Raw genomic sequence first — 18,761 nt, forward strand, 5'->3', positions numbered from 1 at the left:
GGCTGCGTGTGGAACCCTTTGTTTTGTTCTTCTCTTGCTGCCCAAGACTGAAAACAGAGGAAGGGACTGGTCCAGAGCTGTCCCAGGCTGTGGTGTCAAGACCAGACAAATAAGGAGGAGGGGAGGAGGCAGCTGCAATCTCCTGTCATCTTTTAAATATTTTGTCATTAAATTTTTTTTTTTTTAATATTTGGTTTGCTAAAACCGGATTATCTGTTTTGATTGATGAAAGGATTGAAGTTTCAAAAGGAGGTTATGGGAGAAGAGGCATCCCTTTGCCTCTTTCCAGGAGGAAAAGACCTTTCTGGACTACAGAGGGTCCCTTTTCTGTACCGACTCTGTGCCCCATTAAAGGGTGCTGCTGTTTCCCAGCTTTCAAAAGATGATCCAGCTTCCCTCAGGATTGCTTTAGCTCTCCTTTTGATTCCACAGCCAATTCCTTGCTATTTCAAACCTTTCAGCACTTGCCACTTGCCCCTGCTGTGCCCAGCCATTCCCTGGACCACTCCCTGGGCACAGTCACTGGAGAGTCTGTGGTTTTCTGACTCCTCTCCGTTAAAACCACAAACTCTTCAAAGGTTTTGCTTTATGATCCACCTTCTAATAGACTGAAATTAAGGCAGTGTCTGGTGCCACCTTGTGTCACAGAGGAGCAGATCTGTGGAGCTGTCCCTTCCTCTGGGCATTGGAATAATGTGGGTTTAACTTCTCGACTTTGGGGTGCAGCATCAGAGTTAACAAGGTGGGATCACCAGGGAGATTCAGAGGGTGAGACTTTTGCATGAAATGTGTTTTAAGCAGTTGAAAAATTAATTAAACTATGAACTGGTGCAGTGATGCTTTGGTTTTTCCTGGAATTGCCCAAGGCCAGGTTGGATGGGGCTGGGAGCAACCTGGGCTAGTGGAAGGTGTCCCTGCCCATGGCAGGGCATGGAATGAGATGAGCTTTAAGTTTTTTTCCAACGCAGGGGATTCTGTTATTCCATGATTTCCTTTATTGCTGTTTGTTGCACACAGTGAGAAGCTCAAAGGAAATTGCTCAGGCTGATGAAGAATTGTTATTTTTAGCAACATGTGGGCTGCTCCTTTCCCCTCCTGGACACTGACCATGAACCACTGGCAAAGGCAGAAAGCTGCTGGGAACATTTTTGTTGTTCAAAATTCAAAAGCTGAGTAGTTTGTGCATTATCAAGTCACAAGGGAATTAATAATAGCTCTGTTGCTAATTACTGATTTGCTTTATTTATGTATCAGGCTACCACCGTGCTTTGCAGATGTATTGCACAAAAAAGGGAAGAATAAGAAAAGAAGCCAAAAAACAACACTTCCATCAATCAGACCTCGTGTACCAACTTCTCCATTGTAATGAGCAGATGTATTTTCTCTACCTCCAAGTTCCTACCTTTATTTTTTTCTCCTTTTATGGGTTCTCCCATTAGTCATTCAAAATAGTGAATTAATTTAAAAATTAGCTCAAAAATTACCTGAAAAAAAAATTAAACTCACATTTAAACTCACATTTAAACTCACAAATATTTCTTTTGTGGTCTATCTGGTGAAACACGGTGAAAGTTTAAATCTTCTGCATGAGTGAGGGTGCTGCAAAAATAGGCAGAATTTGTGCTGAGCATCACTAGATGTCACCCTCGACCTGAATTTAGTTTCACAGACTCACTTGTCTGAAGTTTTTATTTCAAATTACTCATCTTCTGTTCTCATACAACCCCCTTTTGTCCCCCCCCCCTGCATTTAATGCATCTTCCACTTCAGTGTAGCACAACCTGTTGTGCATCAGTATTTTCCTTGCTTAAAAGCAGAACCAAAATTAGGCCAAATGGAAACAGCTGGAATTTGCAATACCATCAGTTTCTGTGCTAGATAAGCACTGAGGAAACAGAAAAAGCAAAACTCCTGGAACAGGGCTTCTTTCTAACGTGTCTGGGTGGATTTGGTTCAGATCTTGTTGGGGTCTCCATCATGTAAAATGAAGAGGAATGCTGAGGTCAAAGCCCCGTGAAGTCACAAGGAGCTCTGACTTCCTCTCTGTTTCAGCACCATTCCACAGGAAAAAGAAAGAAAGAGCCCTTTTATAAAACAGGCTTAGGCAGTAATTTTCAGGTGAAGCAAGTTTTCAAGGAAAGGCTTTGTTTTTCAGCTCTGAAATCCTTTGTGAGAGCATTCCAGCCCTGCTGGAACATTCATGCTTGAATGAGAGGCAAAAATGTGTCTATGAAGTTCATGCTGTATTTATTTATTTAAAGAATATTTAATTCAGCTCTCATTTTTTTAACCTGAAATAACTTATTTCATGACATCTATTTCTTAGGTATTGAAAGGTTTAGGAAAATTCTTTAATGAAATGAACATGAGACTTTTGCCTATTAAACACATATTTAATTTGATTGAAAATATTGTGATCATAGGGTTGGGGTTTTCTTTTTTTTGACTTCCACAAAAAGCACAAAACAATGAGTTCACATGTGGTTATCCACAATATGCTGTTGAAAAACCCTTTGGGCTTTAGAATTTCAGAAAGCAGGCAGAGAATTGGATTTCTGGCCTGTGAAGTCACTCCCAGGGCTGAGATACCAGAAACCAGGAGGCTGGAATGGATGTTCACACCCTGTGCCTGGAAGGAAGTTTAGGAAAAGGTGTTCAGAATCTCTCTGAGTAAATCTGAGAGAATCCAGTCTTTTTAGCCTAAAAACCCCATAAGGTTTAAGGAGAGAATTGGGATTGTTCAGCCTGGAGAAGCTTTGGGGTGACCTCACTGTGGCCTTGCAGTGCCTGAAGGAGCTGCAGGAAAGATGGAGAGAGACCCTTTATAAGGGATTGAGTGCCAGGATGAGGGGGAATGGCTTCAAACTGCCCAAGGGCAGGGCTGGATGGGATATTGGGAAGGAATTGTTCCCTGTGGGGTGGGCAGGCCCTGGCACAGGGTGCCCAGAGCAGCTGGGGCTGCCCCTGGATCCCTGGCAGTGTCCAAGGCCAGGCTTAACAGCATTGTTGATGTTTTTCTGCAGCAAAACTTGCACTGCTGCTCGGAAACATTTACCTTGAGCATTGTTCAGACAGTGCCCAAAGAGTTCCTGTTCTTCCATGTTGATTCCAAGCCCTTTCCCCCACAATTGTCATCTCCACTGGAGGGTGGTTTATTCCAGCAGGGAATTTTCCCGTGTGTTTGCCGCAGCTCGTGATTCTGGCCCATGTTGGAATCGATTCACTGAGAGCAAAAAAAAGGGAAATTACACCAGAGCCTTTGTTAAAGGAAGGTGTAATTAACGGCTTCAGATTAATTGGAAATGTTTGCTCCAAGAGTAGCAATTGAGCTCTATTCTGATTAACTGCTTTCTCCCAGACTCTGTAGCCTTGCAGAACATGCTGCTCTCCAGGCAGCGGAGGGGAAAAGATCATCTCATATCTCTGCAGAGCCTTTGTGAAAGGAACCTGTCATTTCCCAACTCTGAAACGTTCTGTGCTGCTATAATCATGTTATAAAGAAAAGTTCCTTGGGATTCTTTCATTTAAAAAGAAAATCGTAGTTCCTCAAGGGCTGAGGATTCTTAGGGGGAATAGGCCAGCACTAGAAATGCGATTCTGAGTGAATTAGTTGCTATTGTATTTTAAGCAAATGGCTTCAGATAGCTGTCAAAGAAACACATTTCCCATTATTTCTTTTTCCAGTTTAGTGAAAAATTTCCATCTGTCACACTGGACATAGAGCAGTCAGAACTGAGGGTATTGAAAGACAATCTTTTATTAAATTTTTTTTAGAAGACCTGGATTTAGTCAAGCCCTGTTACATGAGGCTGTGTTAAGCTAACACCCCTTCAAAGACTTTTAATCAGTTCAAATGATTAAACCCTGTTTATATTAGCATATATTGACCTCCCATTTAGTTTCCAGTGCCTCAAGTGATCTGGGAGAGTTCATTCCCAATCCTTTCTCTCCCACTTCTCACTCCAGAGCTCTGGCACTGATGGGTGGGATTTGTACCTGTGGGTGTGGGGGCTGAGCCAGAGCCCACCCTGGGCTCAGAGTGATGCAGTGGCACCTGCTCTGCCCTGGCCTCCTCAACTTCCTGTGTTGTTGCTATTAAAAAGCTGCTTTTAGAGCAGCAGAGGAAGGAGACCTGCCATCAACCCCAAATGTTTTCAATTCCTGTTGCTTCTTAAAAACTCTGCTTTGTAGGTGACGTTTCAGAGCTGCTGATTTTCCCCTCTGCTTGGAGGAGAAGACATTTCAGAATATGAAGAGTTCATCTTCCAGCTGTGTGTGTCTTCAGAACTTTCAGTCTCCAGATTGATTTTGATGTGGGTTTGTGATGTTGCAGGAGTCACTATATAAAGGTGGGGAAGCCAAGGTGTGTTTTCCCTGTAGCTGCTGAACAATTTTTGTCAGGGCTGGGGTTTGATTTCAGGAGTGCTTTGCTGGTAATTTCCTCTCCTATTCACAATTCTCTTCCCTGTACAGACAGCAAAGAAAAAGTTTAAAATGTTTTTTGTCTTTGGAGGAGTCTTGTGCATGAAGCTGCGGGTGCCTTGGTGCTCCTGTCCAATATGCAGATATTCATGCTGGAGTTTGGAGATGTGTTAAAAATTGCTGCTGTGCATAAAAGCACTGCTGGGAAAACTGGGCACTGTGTTTGTAGCTCCTCAGGCAAACTTTCTTACATTTAGCACGGACTTTATTTGGGTAACTAACATATGCTGGGTGTTCAGACAGATGCAATGTAATAAATCATAATAAATAGTAATAAATCATAATTTCAGCAGTCTGGGCTTGGTGATTTCAGGAAGTCACTGGAACATAAATATCAGTTCAGGAAAAGCAAGCAAATAACTTCTACTTTTTTTTTTTGTCTTTTCACAGAGCTGCCATAAGGAAGAAAAGCATCATTATTGTTTCTTTCAGTTCTCAGCATAAAAGGAAGTAGCACTTAATAAAAGCCATTGGCTGCAAGATTTCATAAGAGACAGAGAGGCAGAGAGCGAGCAGCATGCTGTGGAGAAGCAGGTGTGATTCATGAATAAACTGCACTTTGCAGCCCTGTAGGATACTGATGAAACAAATAGAATTTCCCCAGACATGGAGAACACAAGAACACCAGACACTTTTTCACAGGTAAAGGCAGAAAGTGTTATGGCTTGTGTGGAAGTGCTGCTTGTTGTGCGTAGCTGGAGATGGTTTATCAGAAACTGGGAATGACTTTGTGCTTTATTGGCAAGGAATTTGCAGTAGGTTGTTTGATGTAATGGACTATTACATGATATGAGCTCAGACTGGTCTCATATATCAGAGAGTGTTTGCAGAAGATGTGTTGGAGACAATATTTTTCTGTACTTTATTCTTGAGAAAGTTGAAACGTGCAAAGTTTTCCTGATACAAGGAGAGAAAATCAGTCTTTCTCTTGCCATGCTAGAGAGGATTTATTAACACTGTATATTATCTGTGCTAAAAATTTCCATAAGGTAATTGGAGGGGAGAAAAAGCGCTTTATATTATAGGCAAAAGCAGTCTTTTGATAATCCTACTGGAATCTGAGGTGATTGATATGCCAGAACTGAATATACATCAGCTTGCAGCACTGTGGATTTGTCTGAGTGCCTGCCACACACAGAGACTTGTAGCCTCCTGCTTGTTTCAATATTTGCATATTTGGAAGTCTGTTACCTGGAGAATTGAGCAGTGGGAAGCTCCTCTGTGACTGGGACAGCTGATGGGATTGGCAGAGGGAAAAGAGCACTTAGGGAAAAGAAGGATTGTGTTGTGTGCAGGCTCTGAGTTCTCCTGGCTGGCAAAGTGGGAGGGCTGGGGAGGATCCAGCCCTGTTTGCATGGTTCCCCTTGTTCCTCAAATATGAGAGATTTGCTAGGCCAGGCTCTGGAAAACCCCAGAGCAACTACACAGATGAGGAGGAAGACCTATTTATTGGTCTTTGGATTGTCACAGGGGGAAGAGGGCAGGGGCTGCCTCTGGGTACCTCCACACAGCACCAGCCCCCTGGGCCTGGCAAGGTTTTTGAGCAGGGCACTGACAGGTGATCCAAAGACTGAATTCTTGAGCTTGACAGTTAATAATTGCTTCACCTCAAGTAATAGCACCTTATCTGGCACTGCTCCTGCCTGGCAAAGTGTGAGGGCTGGGGAGGTCCAGCCCAGTTTTCATGGTTCCCCTTGTTCCTCAAATATGAGAGATTTGCTAAGCCAGGCTCTGGTGGTGCTGGGGTCTCTTTGGAGAAGCTGTTGATGCCAGAGGGGTTGGAAAAGCACAAACCCAGCCCTGGAAGGGTTTTCCCTTTCCCTGCTGCCCGTGGCTCATGTGTTTATGGCTTGGCACAGACACACAGGCACGAGTGGCAGCTTATGAATCTCTCATCTTCCCTCTTGCACTGCTGGGCAGGTCGGGGGCAGCACAGATGTGGAAACAACCAAATGTTTGCTACCAAAAAGGGCTTTACATGAATGAGAACCAGCAAACAGGAAACCACGACCAGATGGTGTCACTTTTCACTGACTTTCACTCCCCCAGCCCTGCAGTGAAGCACATGCACAAAGCTCAGCTTGTACGAGCACCAAAATGCCCACACAGAGAAACTGTGCCTGAGAAAAAATGTGTTTTAAACTTCTTGTGAACTCCTTTTAAAAGTTAACTATATGTCTTTCTGGGGCTTTTCATCTGAGTCTTCTGAGAGCTGATAAGATCATGGTGCAAGGTGGAATGGCTGCCAGACCTTTTGCTTTTCTACCCTGCTTTACTTTAATCAGCTGCTTTAAAGTACTTTATCCCCATGGATTTCCCCTACAATTTTCATTAGACTTTTTCTTAAAGGCCACCTCTCTTAGGTGATTCATTTTTTCCCCCATTTTTAAAAATTTCACTGGTTTTTTCTGAGGTAGCTTAAAGTGGATTTTCACTGTATACTTACCAAGGGATCAATTCCATTTAAATGAGGCCAAATGATTCCATATTTTCTGATATGTGTATTCATGAAGGTGCCCCCAGCCTTGGCAGCAGCTCTGGTAGCCTGAGGGACAGGGATGAAGCACATCCTGAGATGTCTTCCTCATCACCCAGACAAAGGTGAAGCCTTGCTGTTAAATTTCTTGCTCTTGAGGCATTTGGAGCTCCATGTGTCTTGTTTAATTCTCAATATTGCCCACATTCCTGAAACTGGGAGCGCAGTGAATATTCTCAAGCCTTTTTTTGAACAGAAATTATCATCTGACTTTAGAGCCCAGCTTAAATTGATGTCCAGGTAGCTGATCCTGAGGAATCTGCCCCTGTTTGGAAAATGTGGTGTATTTTTATAGGCAGGTAGTCAGAACAGAACAAAACCATTATACAGACAAGGATCATATCCTGCTAAATCTGTTGGAGTTTAGGAGGAGATGGGTAAGGAGAAATTTACCTCAATATTTTGCTAGGATGATTTATTAGCAAACCAGAATCCTGGGGAAAGGAGAAATCAGGTCAGAAATGTTGCACCAGCAGATGGATGCTCGTTGGGGGTTTGTTTTGTAAGCTCTTAGTCTGTATTTTGATTAGAACGTAATTTAAGGGTTTGTTCATTAAATGTTCCAGCTAATTAATGTGAAACTCATGGAGACCCTGGATCCTCAGTTAAATGTGTATGAAATCAGTGCTGCTTTCTCTGTTGCACTTCATACCTTTGCTTAGCAGGTGTTAATGTGATTTAATAAACCTCCAGCATAATGAAATGTCTTGTTCAGCATTCAATAATTTTAGCAGCCTGGTTCGTGCTTGATATGAATCTTTCTGTTACAAGGCATGGGGGCACAAGATGAGATTGTGAGCCTGTGAGCAGAAGGATGCATGTTTTTCTCCAAAATAATTAGATGTTGCTGTTAAGTAGCCGAGCAATCTTTTTGTTTCTTCACAAGATTAATTTGACTATCATGTTAATAAGCAAATATGATAATCCTTGATACTTCTTATCACTGTGGGTTATTTTAATTACCGTAGCTAAAGGCATAGAATGTTATTATTTTAGTAGCAAACTGAAATGCTCCTGTATGAGCCACCTTCTTTATTCTATTTCAGTCCATTTTGTAGCAGAGCATTTAAATTATACCTCAGTACACCAAGAAATTACTGGGTAAGTTTGCACTTAAATATTGTTTTGAAATCAAGTCTAATTTAAAATATTCAGGCCACAAACTGTGGTGATGCTGAGGCTGGCTCTGATAAAGCAGCACATGGTCCCTGAAGGAGAGATTTCCAGGGAGCATCTCTGCCTTGGAAGTAAAAGCTCATAGGCTGGATGGAGTTTTCCAAAATTTTTAAATCTCTGACTGCCTCTTTCCCCTGGAAAAGCAGTGAAACCTTCTGTTCTTTGCAGGCTTGGACTGAACCAAAGTGCAAAACGAGTGTGCAAAATGCGGGTCCAACAAGGAGCAGGTTAGATATGGCACAAGCATTTGTTAAATTCTTCTTAAGGATGTTTAGTGGTGGGAGACTCCATAATTTTCCCTGGATGGCTCAGTGTTATCCTTGTATTTTCCAAACATCTCAGCAGAACCTCTTTTGCTGTAATTTATCCCGTATTTCTCCTTACCCCACCACACAGGGAGCCGCCTGCTCCTTCCCTTTTGGCAGCAGCTGTTTATGAACCTGTGCCTGCCCCAGCCTTCCCCAGGCTCTGAAATCCCAGTCCTTCCTCCCTTCCCTTGTAAATCCCGTTTTCCCAAAGCTCTGATTGCTCTCATTGTCCTGAGCTGGACTCCTCCAACTCTTTTCTGGAGGCATGGAAAACGTCCTGCCCTGTTCCAGCAGAATCCTTCCTCAGTGCTGAGCTCTCTGTGTTTTGCTGCTGCCTGGAATCTCCCCGAGGGAAATTCCCTTTTATTGCAGCAGCACCGTGTTGGGAACTGCTGTCGTTGTGCAAGCTGCTCGAACTTCTGGGCTTTTTCTGCAAAAAATGTGTTCTTCAGCCAGTGCTTGTGAAGCTGGCAGTTCCTGCTGAACATCCTGATTTTTTTTCCCCACCTGCTTTCTGAATTATAGATTATTGCTGCTCTCATTTGTCAAAGTTGTTTGGAATTTGAAGCCCCCTCGCTGTTCTTTCCACCTGCCCGTCAAAATCTGCGAATTTAATGAACATAATCTCCAGTCCTTGAGCAGATCACTGAGGAAACAGTGAACAGAACAAAGTCAGTCTCCTGTGCAAGCAGCACCACTCGATTTATCCTGAGTTTCCACAGTGAAATTACTTTCCAAGTGCCATTTCCTGACGAGTTCTCAGAGCTGTTGGAGCAGGAGGGTCCATGCTGGTAACTGAGGGAAAATCTGAAGTGTTTGCCTCATGTGAGACCTAGAAAGTGTCAGTTTTTCAGAGGGGAATTTTAAGAAATGTCAAGGCTTTGAGGTTCCTCAATATGGTGATGTTTTCAGTACTGAGAATAGTTAAAATTGTTGGTATTGTAGCTGTGCTATGGACATGTCACTGGGCACCAGTTTATATCTTCATATTTTTTGAGAATAGTTCTTTGAGATTTTTTATGTTATAAACAATCACTCCATACCTTTATACCAATAAGAAATAAATTACAGTAAAATATCTTTGGGCTCCTCCAGCTCCTTCTGGAAGTGGCAGAATTTGCAGTATTTTCAAGGAAATCAAGCTCCTGTTTGATGAATACCTTCTTCTTTGAATAAATGTTGACAGATACTATTCAGCCAGATATGGATCTGAAGAAATAATGCAAAACATTATTACAGATGGATAATTTATTTGATGAATAGCAGCTCTGTTTGACAAATAATATTGGTCTGTCTCTAGGTCTGGCTACAAAAGATGGTATTGCCACACAAAAACACCACATCAGTCACCTGGATTGATATTTCACGTAAATTAAAAGTGAAGGCCTTTCAGATACCCCAGTCCTAGGAGACAACCACTCCCTTGGAAATGTATGGGAGCACTCAGCACGTTTTGGGCCAAGTTCAAACTTGCTGGAAGTGAATAAATTAGGAGATGGAAGTTGATAACACCAAGCTGGAGCTTTAACGCAATCCAGACTGTGTCTGGTTTTAAAATCACTTAAATGACACGTTCAGCATGCAGGCAGAGTGAAGTTCAGTCAGATTTATGCCCCCAAATTAATGAGAGTTCTGTAAAGCCACAATTAACCCTTACCTGATCCTTTCCTCTTGGGCTGAGCCCCTTATCCTTGGAGCATGGAAGTGCCAGGAGGGAGATGCTGCTGTGGAGGGCAGAGGATTTGGAACAAGCCCTCCCAGTCCCACCTTCCCTCTGGATCCTGCACACCCAGGAGCTGCTGTCTCTTGCTCCTTGCAGGGAGCAGATGAGGATGTTTAATCTTTAATCGGGACAAGTGTAAGGAATGCTTAACAGTGAAAAGCTTGACTAGAACTGCATCAAATTTGCTCCTCTTTGGTGCAGGGAGCAGGATTTCTGTATGACTGGGCTTTGTTGCCTCAGGAAATGATAGAGCTGGGGGCAGATGAGCTGTGATCTCCTCCTGGGTGAGCCTGAAATGATGTCTCACCCAGTCATGCCGGTGTTTGTGACAGCTGTGGTCATGTGTGGGGCTGTGGAGCCCCATGTCCTGCTCTGTGTCTCCATGGATGCGTGTGCACAGATCCCAGGAGCATTTTTGCACTGGATTGCTGTCATATTGTTAGGATTCAGGTAGGATGGTCCAAGGAATAAGAAGAAGCTGAGCAAAAGCCACATAGCTCCAATTCCTCTGCAGGCAGTGCAGGGAAAGGGTTCTCAGGTAACAAGACAGGTCTGCAGGGGTGGATTGTCCCCTGGAGAAGGCCAGGGAGCTCAGGTGGCTGCACAGGAGTCAGAGCCATCCTGTGACCCTCTGGGGGAGTGGGCCAGTGTTTATTGCAGGGTGAGAGTCAGGAAGAAGAGCAGAGGAACACATTTGGCCTTTTATCCTTGAGCAGTGCCCCACGTCCTGTGTGCTTTCCTCTGCCCTGCTCAAGCGTGACTCGGGTGATGTGGCTTTTGCTCAGCTTCTTCTTATTCCCTGGACCATCCTACCTGAATCCTATTTTTCCTATATTTCCACAGTGTGGAGACTCCATGCAAAAGACCTCTAGAGGGTCCTTTTAGGGCCTCCTGTGAGCCTGTGCTGGGGAGATGGGGAGAGGCAGGAAGGCCTGGGAGGGGTCATGTGCAGGGCAGCGTTGGCAGCTGCCCCAGAATGAGCCAGAAATCTCCTCTCTCCCCACGAAACACATTTTGTACCAGGCCAAAAATGTAAAAGCCTCTCCTTCCAGAGAATGTCTGGAGCCCCATGCTCTTCCTTCAATTGTGAATTCTCTCAAATCACTTGTGTGGCTCCACTGAATTTGGGGTGGGTGATGAAAATTTAATCTGTTTTAAACAAATTGCTTTAACCTGGCAGGTGAGTGAGTGCATTATTAACACAATCTCATGTATTTCCTTAAAGTGCTGGCTTTATAATGGAAGAATTTAATTTTTTTCTAAGTTTTGTTATTCAGTCTTGTATAAAACATTCAGTTTGGTTGCTTCAGTCACATTTTATTAGGCAGTGTAACACAGACTGGCTTAGTGGCATTTTGGTGGATAATATGACAAATTTAGCTTCTTTTTAAGAAAAATATAACCAAAACAAACACATTACAAAAATTCTGTCATGCTGAGAGAAAAGCCCCCGAGGTACAAAGTGATAAAGGTCAGGATCTGATATTGGAGTCTTGTTTGCAAGTAAAAATACCATGAAACATGTGACTGTCAACAACCTAAGTGAGCCAGACAGGTTTCTGACAAATAATTCTGACAGTTCTCATGAGCTGAAAAATGCCCTTTTTTGCCTCTCTTGGCTTTGGAAATGTTCCCCTCCTGCTTACAGATGTGCAGAGAGTTAAGAGAGGTGAAAACAACAAGGTGCTGTTAAAAACAACCTGCCCCAAGCAGTGCCTTTTGTGTGCTTCTTGAGAATGGATTCTCTGTCAGTCTGACTTCCTAACAAACCTTCCTGAATTTAAATACACAGAATGATTTGTTTTTCTTTTGTAAACACCTTTTTCCTCATCCATTATTAAGCAAATTAAGACATTTTCCCTGTTGCTTTCATGTCTTGGGCAGAAATTCATTTGAGCCTAAAAGAGACTTTGGTGAAGGTAAGAAGGAGGAAGAGTTGAATATTAAGTTGAATGTCTCCCTTTCTGCAATTTTTTTTTTTTTTAAGAAAAAAAATCTTAAAAAATTAAATTGGAAAAAATGAAATTAAAATTGTCATCATGCTGCAAAAAATCTTTGAACCTTTCTCCATACAAAAAGGCCTAACAGGCAAAAATACTTTCCAACTTCATCTCAGGAGCTGCTATCCTGAATAAATAGGATCTTGCAGTTTGGAGCTGGCAGAGCTTAGCCTTAGGGTAACTGTGTTTTTCAATTCAGATATATCCATATTCTTGTTTACTCACACAGAGCCTGTTTGGTGGGGAATTGTCTTGTTAAGATCCAATCCTGCCCAGTGCATGTGAGGTGTGAATATGTGGCCATTTAAAATTCCAGCAGCGAGTGGGGAGGTCATTGTAGGAACCTTCTGTGAATGAATTATCAGGCTGCTTTCCCCCTTTCCTCACTGTTCCCATTTCTGCTTGCAGCTGGGAGCTGTGCCATAAGTTACCTTTATATTAGCATTGAAAATTCCAGGGCTTTAAAAACAAAATATTTCTTTTGCTGTCAGTTTTATTTGGAGGCTGTAAAAACGTGCAGAGTGTGTGTCCCCCAGAAACTGGCTGAGATGTCAGAAATTTGGTAAAATAATGAGTGTTGGGTGCAGTGTGGCTTGGGAAAAGGGGAATCTGTGGGTTTGCTGGACCTCTGTGGTGGGACTGGTTGTTTTTATGGGGCACATCAGCTGTGCCAGGTGTCTGGAGGGTTGGGGTGTCCAAGGAAGGACTGGGCGTGGGTGGGGATCAATCACAGGTTGGACACAAGGGTTGGGAAGATTTTTTCCAGCCTCAGTGATCCTGTGTGACTCTGAGAGGACCTTGTGGTGCATTGCTGGGGTGGTCAGCAGAGGAGCTGCTCTCTCTGTGGAGAGTGGTGGGTGTAGGAAAAGCTGGGCAGGTCCTCAGCATCTCCAGCTGCAGGAGAGGCCCCTTCCCAACCCTCCTGCCCTTCCCTCGCTCCTGCACAGCCTGGGCTGGGCTCTGCACCTGGATATCCCCCTGGAGAGTTTGAAAAGAATGCTTGCAAAGCAAGATTTCCCCCTGCCAGATCTGTCCCGGTGGTGAAGCCATTCTCAGGGCACAGGGAACGCCGGATCTTGGAGCTAACGGAGTCTGGATAAAAAAATTCCAACTTCCTGAGCTCTGCCTGTAAAACCTCCAGGCTCCTCCCGGATTCCCAGCTCTGCTGCTGTTGAGGGATGCATGCCACACGCGGGGACTCTGTGGTCTGTCTCAAAGGAAGTTGTTTATTGCTCTGCAAAGCCCGTGGCTGTGCCTTGCCACTGCTGTGACAGCTGCAGCTCTGCATCCCTGGTGCCTCCCCTCGCCTTTCTGCTTTGCTCGATTCCTGTTTGCCACTGCAGCCACACCTGCTGCACTCGGGAGTGACAGAAATATGTGTCTTTTACTGGCAGTTCAACCTCCTGTTTTGGGGAGAGAAAGGGGAAGTTCAACGCTGGCTTTTAATGTGCTTCACTAAGTCCCCGTGGCAGCTGCACCTCCTCCTACCAACAGCAGTTTGCCCCCTCTTCACCCGGAAAATTTCAAATGCTCCTGATTTTTCTTTCATGTTGTCTTGTATGCAGGACTTTACACTCAGGATTAGACAGGCTCCCATGCAAAATTGATGTTTTCACTTCTTGCCAGGGTTTCTAACTCAGAAAGGTTTCCCCCTGGCAGTTCTATCTCCAGATATTACCACCACATCTTCTAAAGTTGTAAAAACCCCTGTATATTTGATATCTTGTGAACTTTCACCACGTTTCAAAGGGAGATTATATTTGCCGGGCAGGTTGTGAGTAGGACATAAAATATGAATGAAATTGTAATTTTACGGCACCTACCGTGGCTGTGTCACGAGCACTCTGTATCCTCCACAGCCAGATGAAAAACCAGTCTCCAAAAACATTTGATTGACCTTTTTTTTTTTTTTTTTTTGCCAGTTAAGCCAGGAAAAAATCCTCAAAATTATGAATATGGTGAAAAATAAAGAAGTGAGCATTGAAGGAGCTCTGCATTTGGCACAGAAGGAGGTGTATGCTGAAAAGGTAAGGCCACTCCTTTGATCTATTTTGTAATATAGTCAGAGGTTCTGGAAAGCCCTGCTGAGATGAGGAGCGTGTCTGGATTGCTGTCAAGGATACAACCACAGCTTGGGAAACACAGACAGCCTCGTTCATAACCACAAAGGACAGGTATGACTGGCTGGTGCTGCTGGTGATGTCCTGTGTGATGGATATTCCATGGAAATGCTGCAGCTGCACTGGTGGCATTACCTGGATGAAGGAGTCCAAATCCACACAAGGGTTGTTATTCTGAGTGCTGCATCAAATACTGGGTTAATAAACGTGGGGCAGAATTGCAGAATCATGGGATGGTTTGCATTGGAAGGGACGTAAAAGCTCATCTTGTTCCACCTCCCTGCACTTCCCACTATCCCAGGTTGCTCCAGTGTTCCCATCCAGCCTGGCCTGGAACATTTCCAGGGATGGGGAATCCACAGCTTCTCTTTTCCAGGGCCTCACCACCTTCATAGTAAAGAATTTCTTTCTCATATTTAATCCAAACCTGCTCTGCGTCAGTGTGAAGCCATTCTCCCTTGTCCTGTAAATCCATGCCCTTGTGAATAGTCTCTCTCCCCATCCTCATTAACATGATTAACAAAGCTCAGGAGGATGCTTCCATCTATCTCCATGTGGAATTCTCCTGCAAAACCTCCGGTGCTGTTTCTGTTCACAGAGAGAGATTTCACCTGAGAACGGCTGGATTTGGGTGGCCAAACGTTATCCCAGTGTGGGATGTGTGGCTGATCTCTGTTCTGTTTTCCAGGATCCACAGGATTTGCTAACTGGGTCACAATTTAACTTCATTATCTACAAATACAAACACTACCGCTGGCAGAAACGAATTTTGCAGGTACCTTTAAAAATCCTCACTTTTGGTGCAGTGTATAAAAATATATTAAAGCAAACTTGTGTTGACAACACCTGATGGTGATTTCCTGCTTCCATGAAGTCAGGGACAAAGGTTTCACGGGTTTTTTTCACAGATTTCACTAAAGCTTCTTGTAGTTTGGACAAAATTTGATAATGAGTAAGTCCAAGTCATGCATGCTACAGGGTGGTTTTTATCTACTGTGTCTTAACTGTGCAAAATATAATCTCCTTAATTCCATCAATATTCACCACTTTTTGAATGAAAAGATTATTTGTTTAGACATAAAGTGGAAAAATGGAGAGTGGTATAGTAGTGAAAAATGGAAGTTATCAGTCTGGGAATTCGGATTAGCTTAATTTCAATCCTCCAATTACCAGCAGCCTTCAAAAGTCAGAGATAATCACGAGAAAAGTTCTGCTTTGGAGGCTTCCTGCCATAGACAGGACAGCGGGAAAGGCCACAGTGTGGGCATTTGGTTGTGTGGTCTGCACGTACAAGTTCTTGACTTAGAACTGTTCTAAACACCTTCACTGCATTTCAGTGCTGGGGCAGAGATCGAAGGAGGGAGGAATTCAGTCTCTGCTGAGGTGGTCCTGCCATTATTCTGTGCTGAAGGGGAAGTTTCTGTGCTGGCTTTTGTGAGACAAGGAGAATTTCAAAAGAAGTAATATTTCAGAGTGATAAATTGATGCATATTCATCAAAAGAGAAGTGGAAACACAGCTTCCAAGGAATATCTGTTTGCCTTGTGACTAAAACAAACATTGGGCAGTATCTTGATGGTGGAATGTCATTTTTGAATTCTATTTATTCTGGTCTTTTATCTAAATGCCTTCACATGGTAATACTGGGATGCTGCCTTTGCCTTTCAACAAAGATGGCCTCAAGTGATGAAGAATTTTCTATTGCAGCTGGATTTCAACACCAGGATCGTTTTTAACATTGAGAAAGGAATTATTAAGAAGCAGTTCCCTTTCTCCCAAGTCAAAGGCTGCGAGGATGCTGAGAGGAGGCGCTTCAGCATCGTGTTCCACGGGAGGCAGGATTACGAGCTGGAGGCTGTGTCCCTTGATGACAAAAGGAAGGTGGGTTTGTGAAAAACCCCAGACATTGCCATAAATCCCAGCTGGTGGGGTGGTGGCACCCAGCAGGCCCCAGGCATTGCTGGGCATTGTGCAGGCAGGCAAGGAGGGATGTCTGTATTCCGTGGGTGTTTGGACAAGGAACAAAGGGAATGTGAGCTCAGGAGGAAGTTTGGCCTCAGGATTTTGGCACAGTTCATAGGACTGGGGTGTAAAGGCAGCTCGAGATGAGATAGGAGAGTGGGGGCAGTTCTGCAGCCACACCTGGGATGGAACCACTCTGGGAGTGTTGAAACAAGCAAACAAAACTGCTGATGTGCACAGCTGAATCCTAATTGGAACTTTCTAAGCACTTTTTGTCCTCTGTATAAGATATTTCTTAAAATGCTCAGTTTTAAGGATGAATGAGGATCGTCCTCATGCTGAGAAAAGACCCAGTGGTTTATCTTTGACCATTGTCTGAGATTTTCAGCTGAATCAATCGAGTGCTGCTTGGGCTTGAACTGAGCTGGACAGAAACTGTGTCCTAGGCTGCTTTGTATATGAATGAAAAAAGTTGTGTTTTACAGTAACCCCTCCAGAATAAAATTATATTCTCCTTCCACTGACAGGTTTAGAATTGTGGGCATAAAACCAAATTGCAGTTAAGTAGTTTAACATCATAGAAAGACCGGAGTTATTTTATGTTGGTTTATTTTACCTATTGACTGTGGCTTTGTACTTGTAAAATCCAGCTATTGATGTGTTTGTTATTGAAGGCAATGAACATGGAAAGTATTTTTTCTCTGCTGCCTCTTATTAACCAGATAATCTACCTGCTGAGCAGAGTCATACAGAGCAATTCTTACAAGAGACCAGCGGAGTCCTGCTCTGGGGGACCTGCAGAATGTGATGTGATCCACGAAGGGCTGCTGGATTTGCAGCAGAGCACTTCAACCTCCACTAAATGGGTGAAGTATGAACTCTGGCTTTTGTTAAAATTTCTGATAGATGCATTGAGATTTGAATGTGCAGATAATAAGTTAATTCTTTAGTTTCTTTTTAAAGTGTAAAGGTAGATGCATTGCAAGGAGCTGTCAGTGCAGTAGTGGCACCCACAAAACCAAAGCTGTGGTGTGGTGTGGAGCCTGCTGGGAGCATTGGCAACACAAATCTCTAATGGGGACGGTGCTCAGAAGAATTTTGCTGTTGGGAATTTGTTTCCCTCTTGACTTTTCCCTCCATTCTCAGTCATGCAATGGTTTTCCATGTTTGCTCCCTATTCTGCAAACAAACCACCCTTCCCTGAGACAGCTCCTAAAACACCTGGAAATTTCTTACACCATCAAAGGAGAGAAAGAGAGAGGAAAAAAAATTCTGTCTAGCAAAACCTAATGAAAAAAAATTCGCATTGCAATTATCTGCACAAGGCAATTATCTCAAAAGACTTCACAGTTCACAGAAAATGATTTTAATTGCCTTTAAAAGGCTACCACTGTATGTCTTGTAAACACTGTCCTCAAGTGTCTCCAGGATTTGTTACCTCACAACACTGAACAGGTTTGTTAACAAACAAAAATTGATTTTTATTTATCTTGTGAAGCAAAGCCCTTGTTGTTTTCTTCTTGATATTAATCCTCTCTCTTTCTCCTTTTTTTTTTGGCAAAGTAAGTGATGGTGGAAGCATCTGGAGATCCGATTAAACCATAAGTCCCTGCCTTGAAGAGAGAAGAGATCAATATAACTGCCAGCTCCATTAAGCAATTCTTATCACCTTGACTGTTTGTGTGGGAATAGATGCAATTTATATTTTATGTTTAATTTGTTCTGGAGCAGCTAAACTTATTTAAATTCCTCATAGAATGCCTTAATCAACCGGCCACACCTTGAAGAGAGAGTGGAGGGAAAGAGAGGTTTGATAGAACTGCCAGAATGATAAAGAAAGGGAGAAACCTCCAGAAAAATGAGAAGGCAAATGCTTAAATAAGAATAAAACCCACATACAGTAAAGCCCAGCCTGTTGTTGGGCCTTTGTTATAAACAGCAGGGCAGAATTCCAGAGGAGAGGCTGAAGCAGAGGATTCTGCTGGAATGGAAGCTCTGTATGCTCAGGCAATTTCTTCCAGGGTTAATTATAATTTAAAGAGCTTTCCCCCAAATTTTTCCACAGTCACTTCTGCTGGAAGCCCTAATGAGTAGAATACTTTGACCCTTTCCTGCCATTCCTGGGAATGAGGGAGCCCAGGATGAGTTCCCATGGAGTAACAGGATTTCCAAGAGAGAGGGATATTGGACTGTATGATTGGGAACTAAATTTGATGATTTGTTTATGGCTTGGTGGAGTGAAACATGGAAGGCACAGAAACTCTGAAGCCTTGTCACACCATGCACTGCTCAGTCACAGTGGATTCCTTTAAAAGCTCAGAGTCCCAAAGATCCACTGTCCCAAATAAACAAGAGGAGTAAATGGAGAAGGAGGGACAGAGCATAGCTAAAAAATTAACAGGACTTGGATGATTTTTAATTGATGGTCAGATTTTAGTTTTAGCTCTCACTGGGC

The 18,761-nt window shown here is 43.3% G+C and overlaps 1 protein-coding gene across 1 annotated transcript in view; it reads left to right on the forward strand.

Annotated features, from left to right (window-relative positions):
• Positions 1-5,016: 5,016 nt before the first annotated feature.
• The window catches only part of LOC309579594 (uncharacterized protein), a 28,968-nt gene continuing 15,223 nt past the window's right edge, over positions 5,017-18,761 (forward strand). Inside the window, exons 1-5 of the mRNA XM_082293000.1 lie at positions 5,017-5,124; positions 14,148-14,252; positions 15,034-15,120; positions 16,052-16,225; positions 17,029-17,177. Of these exons, the coding sequence (XP_082149126.1) occupies positions 5,089-5,124; positions 14,148-14,252; positions 15,034-15,120; positions 16,052-16,225; positions 17,029-17,177 (551 nt within the window). The 5' untranslated portion in view covers positions 5,017-5,088. The remainder of the gene's footprint in view (positions 5,125-14,147; positions 14,253-15,033; positions 15,121-16,051; positions 16,226-17,028; positions 17,178-18,761) is intronic.

This window comes from Coloeus monedula (genome assembly GCF_965178545.1).
Source record: "Coloeus monedula genome assembly, chromosome: 17".
NCBI classification, from domain to species: Eukaryota; Metazoa; Chordata; class Aves; order Passeriformes; family Corvidae; genus Coloeus; species Coloeus monedula.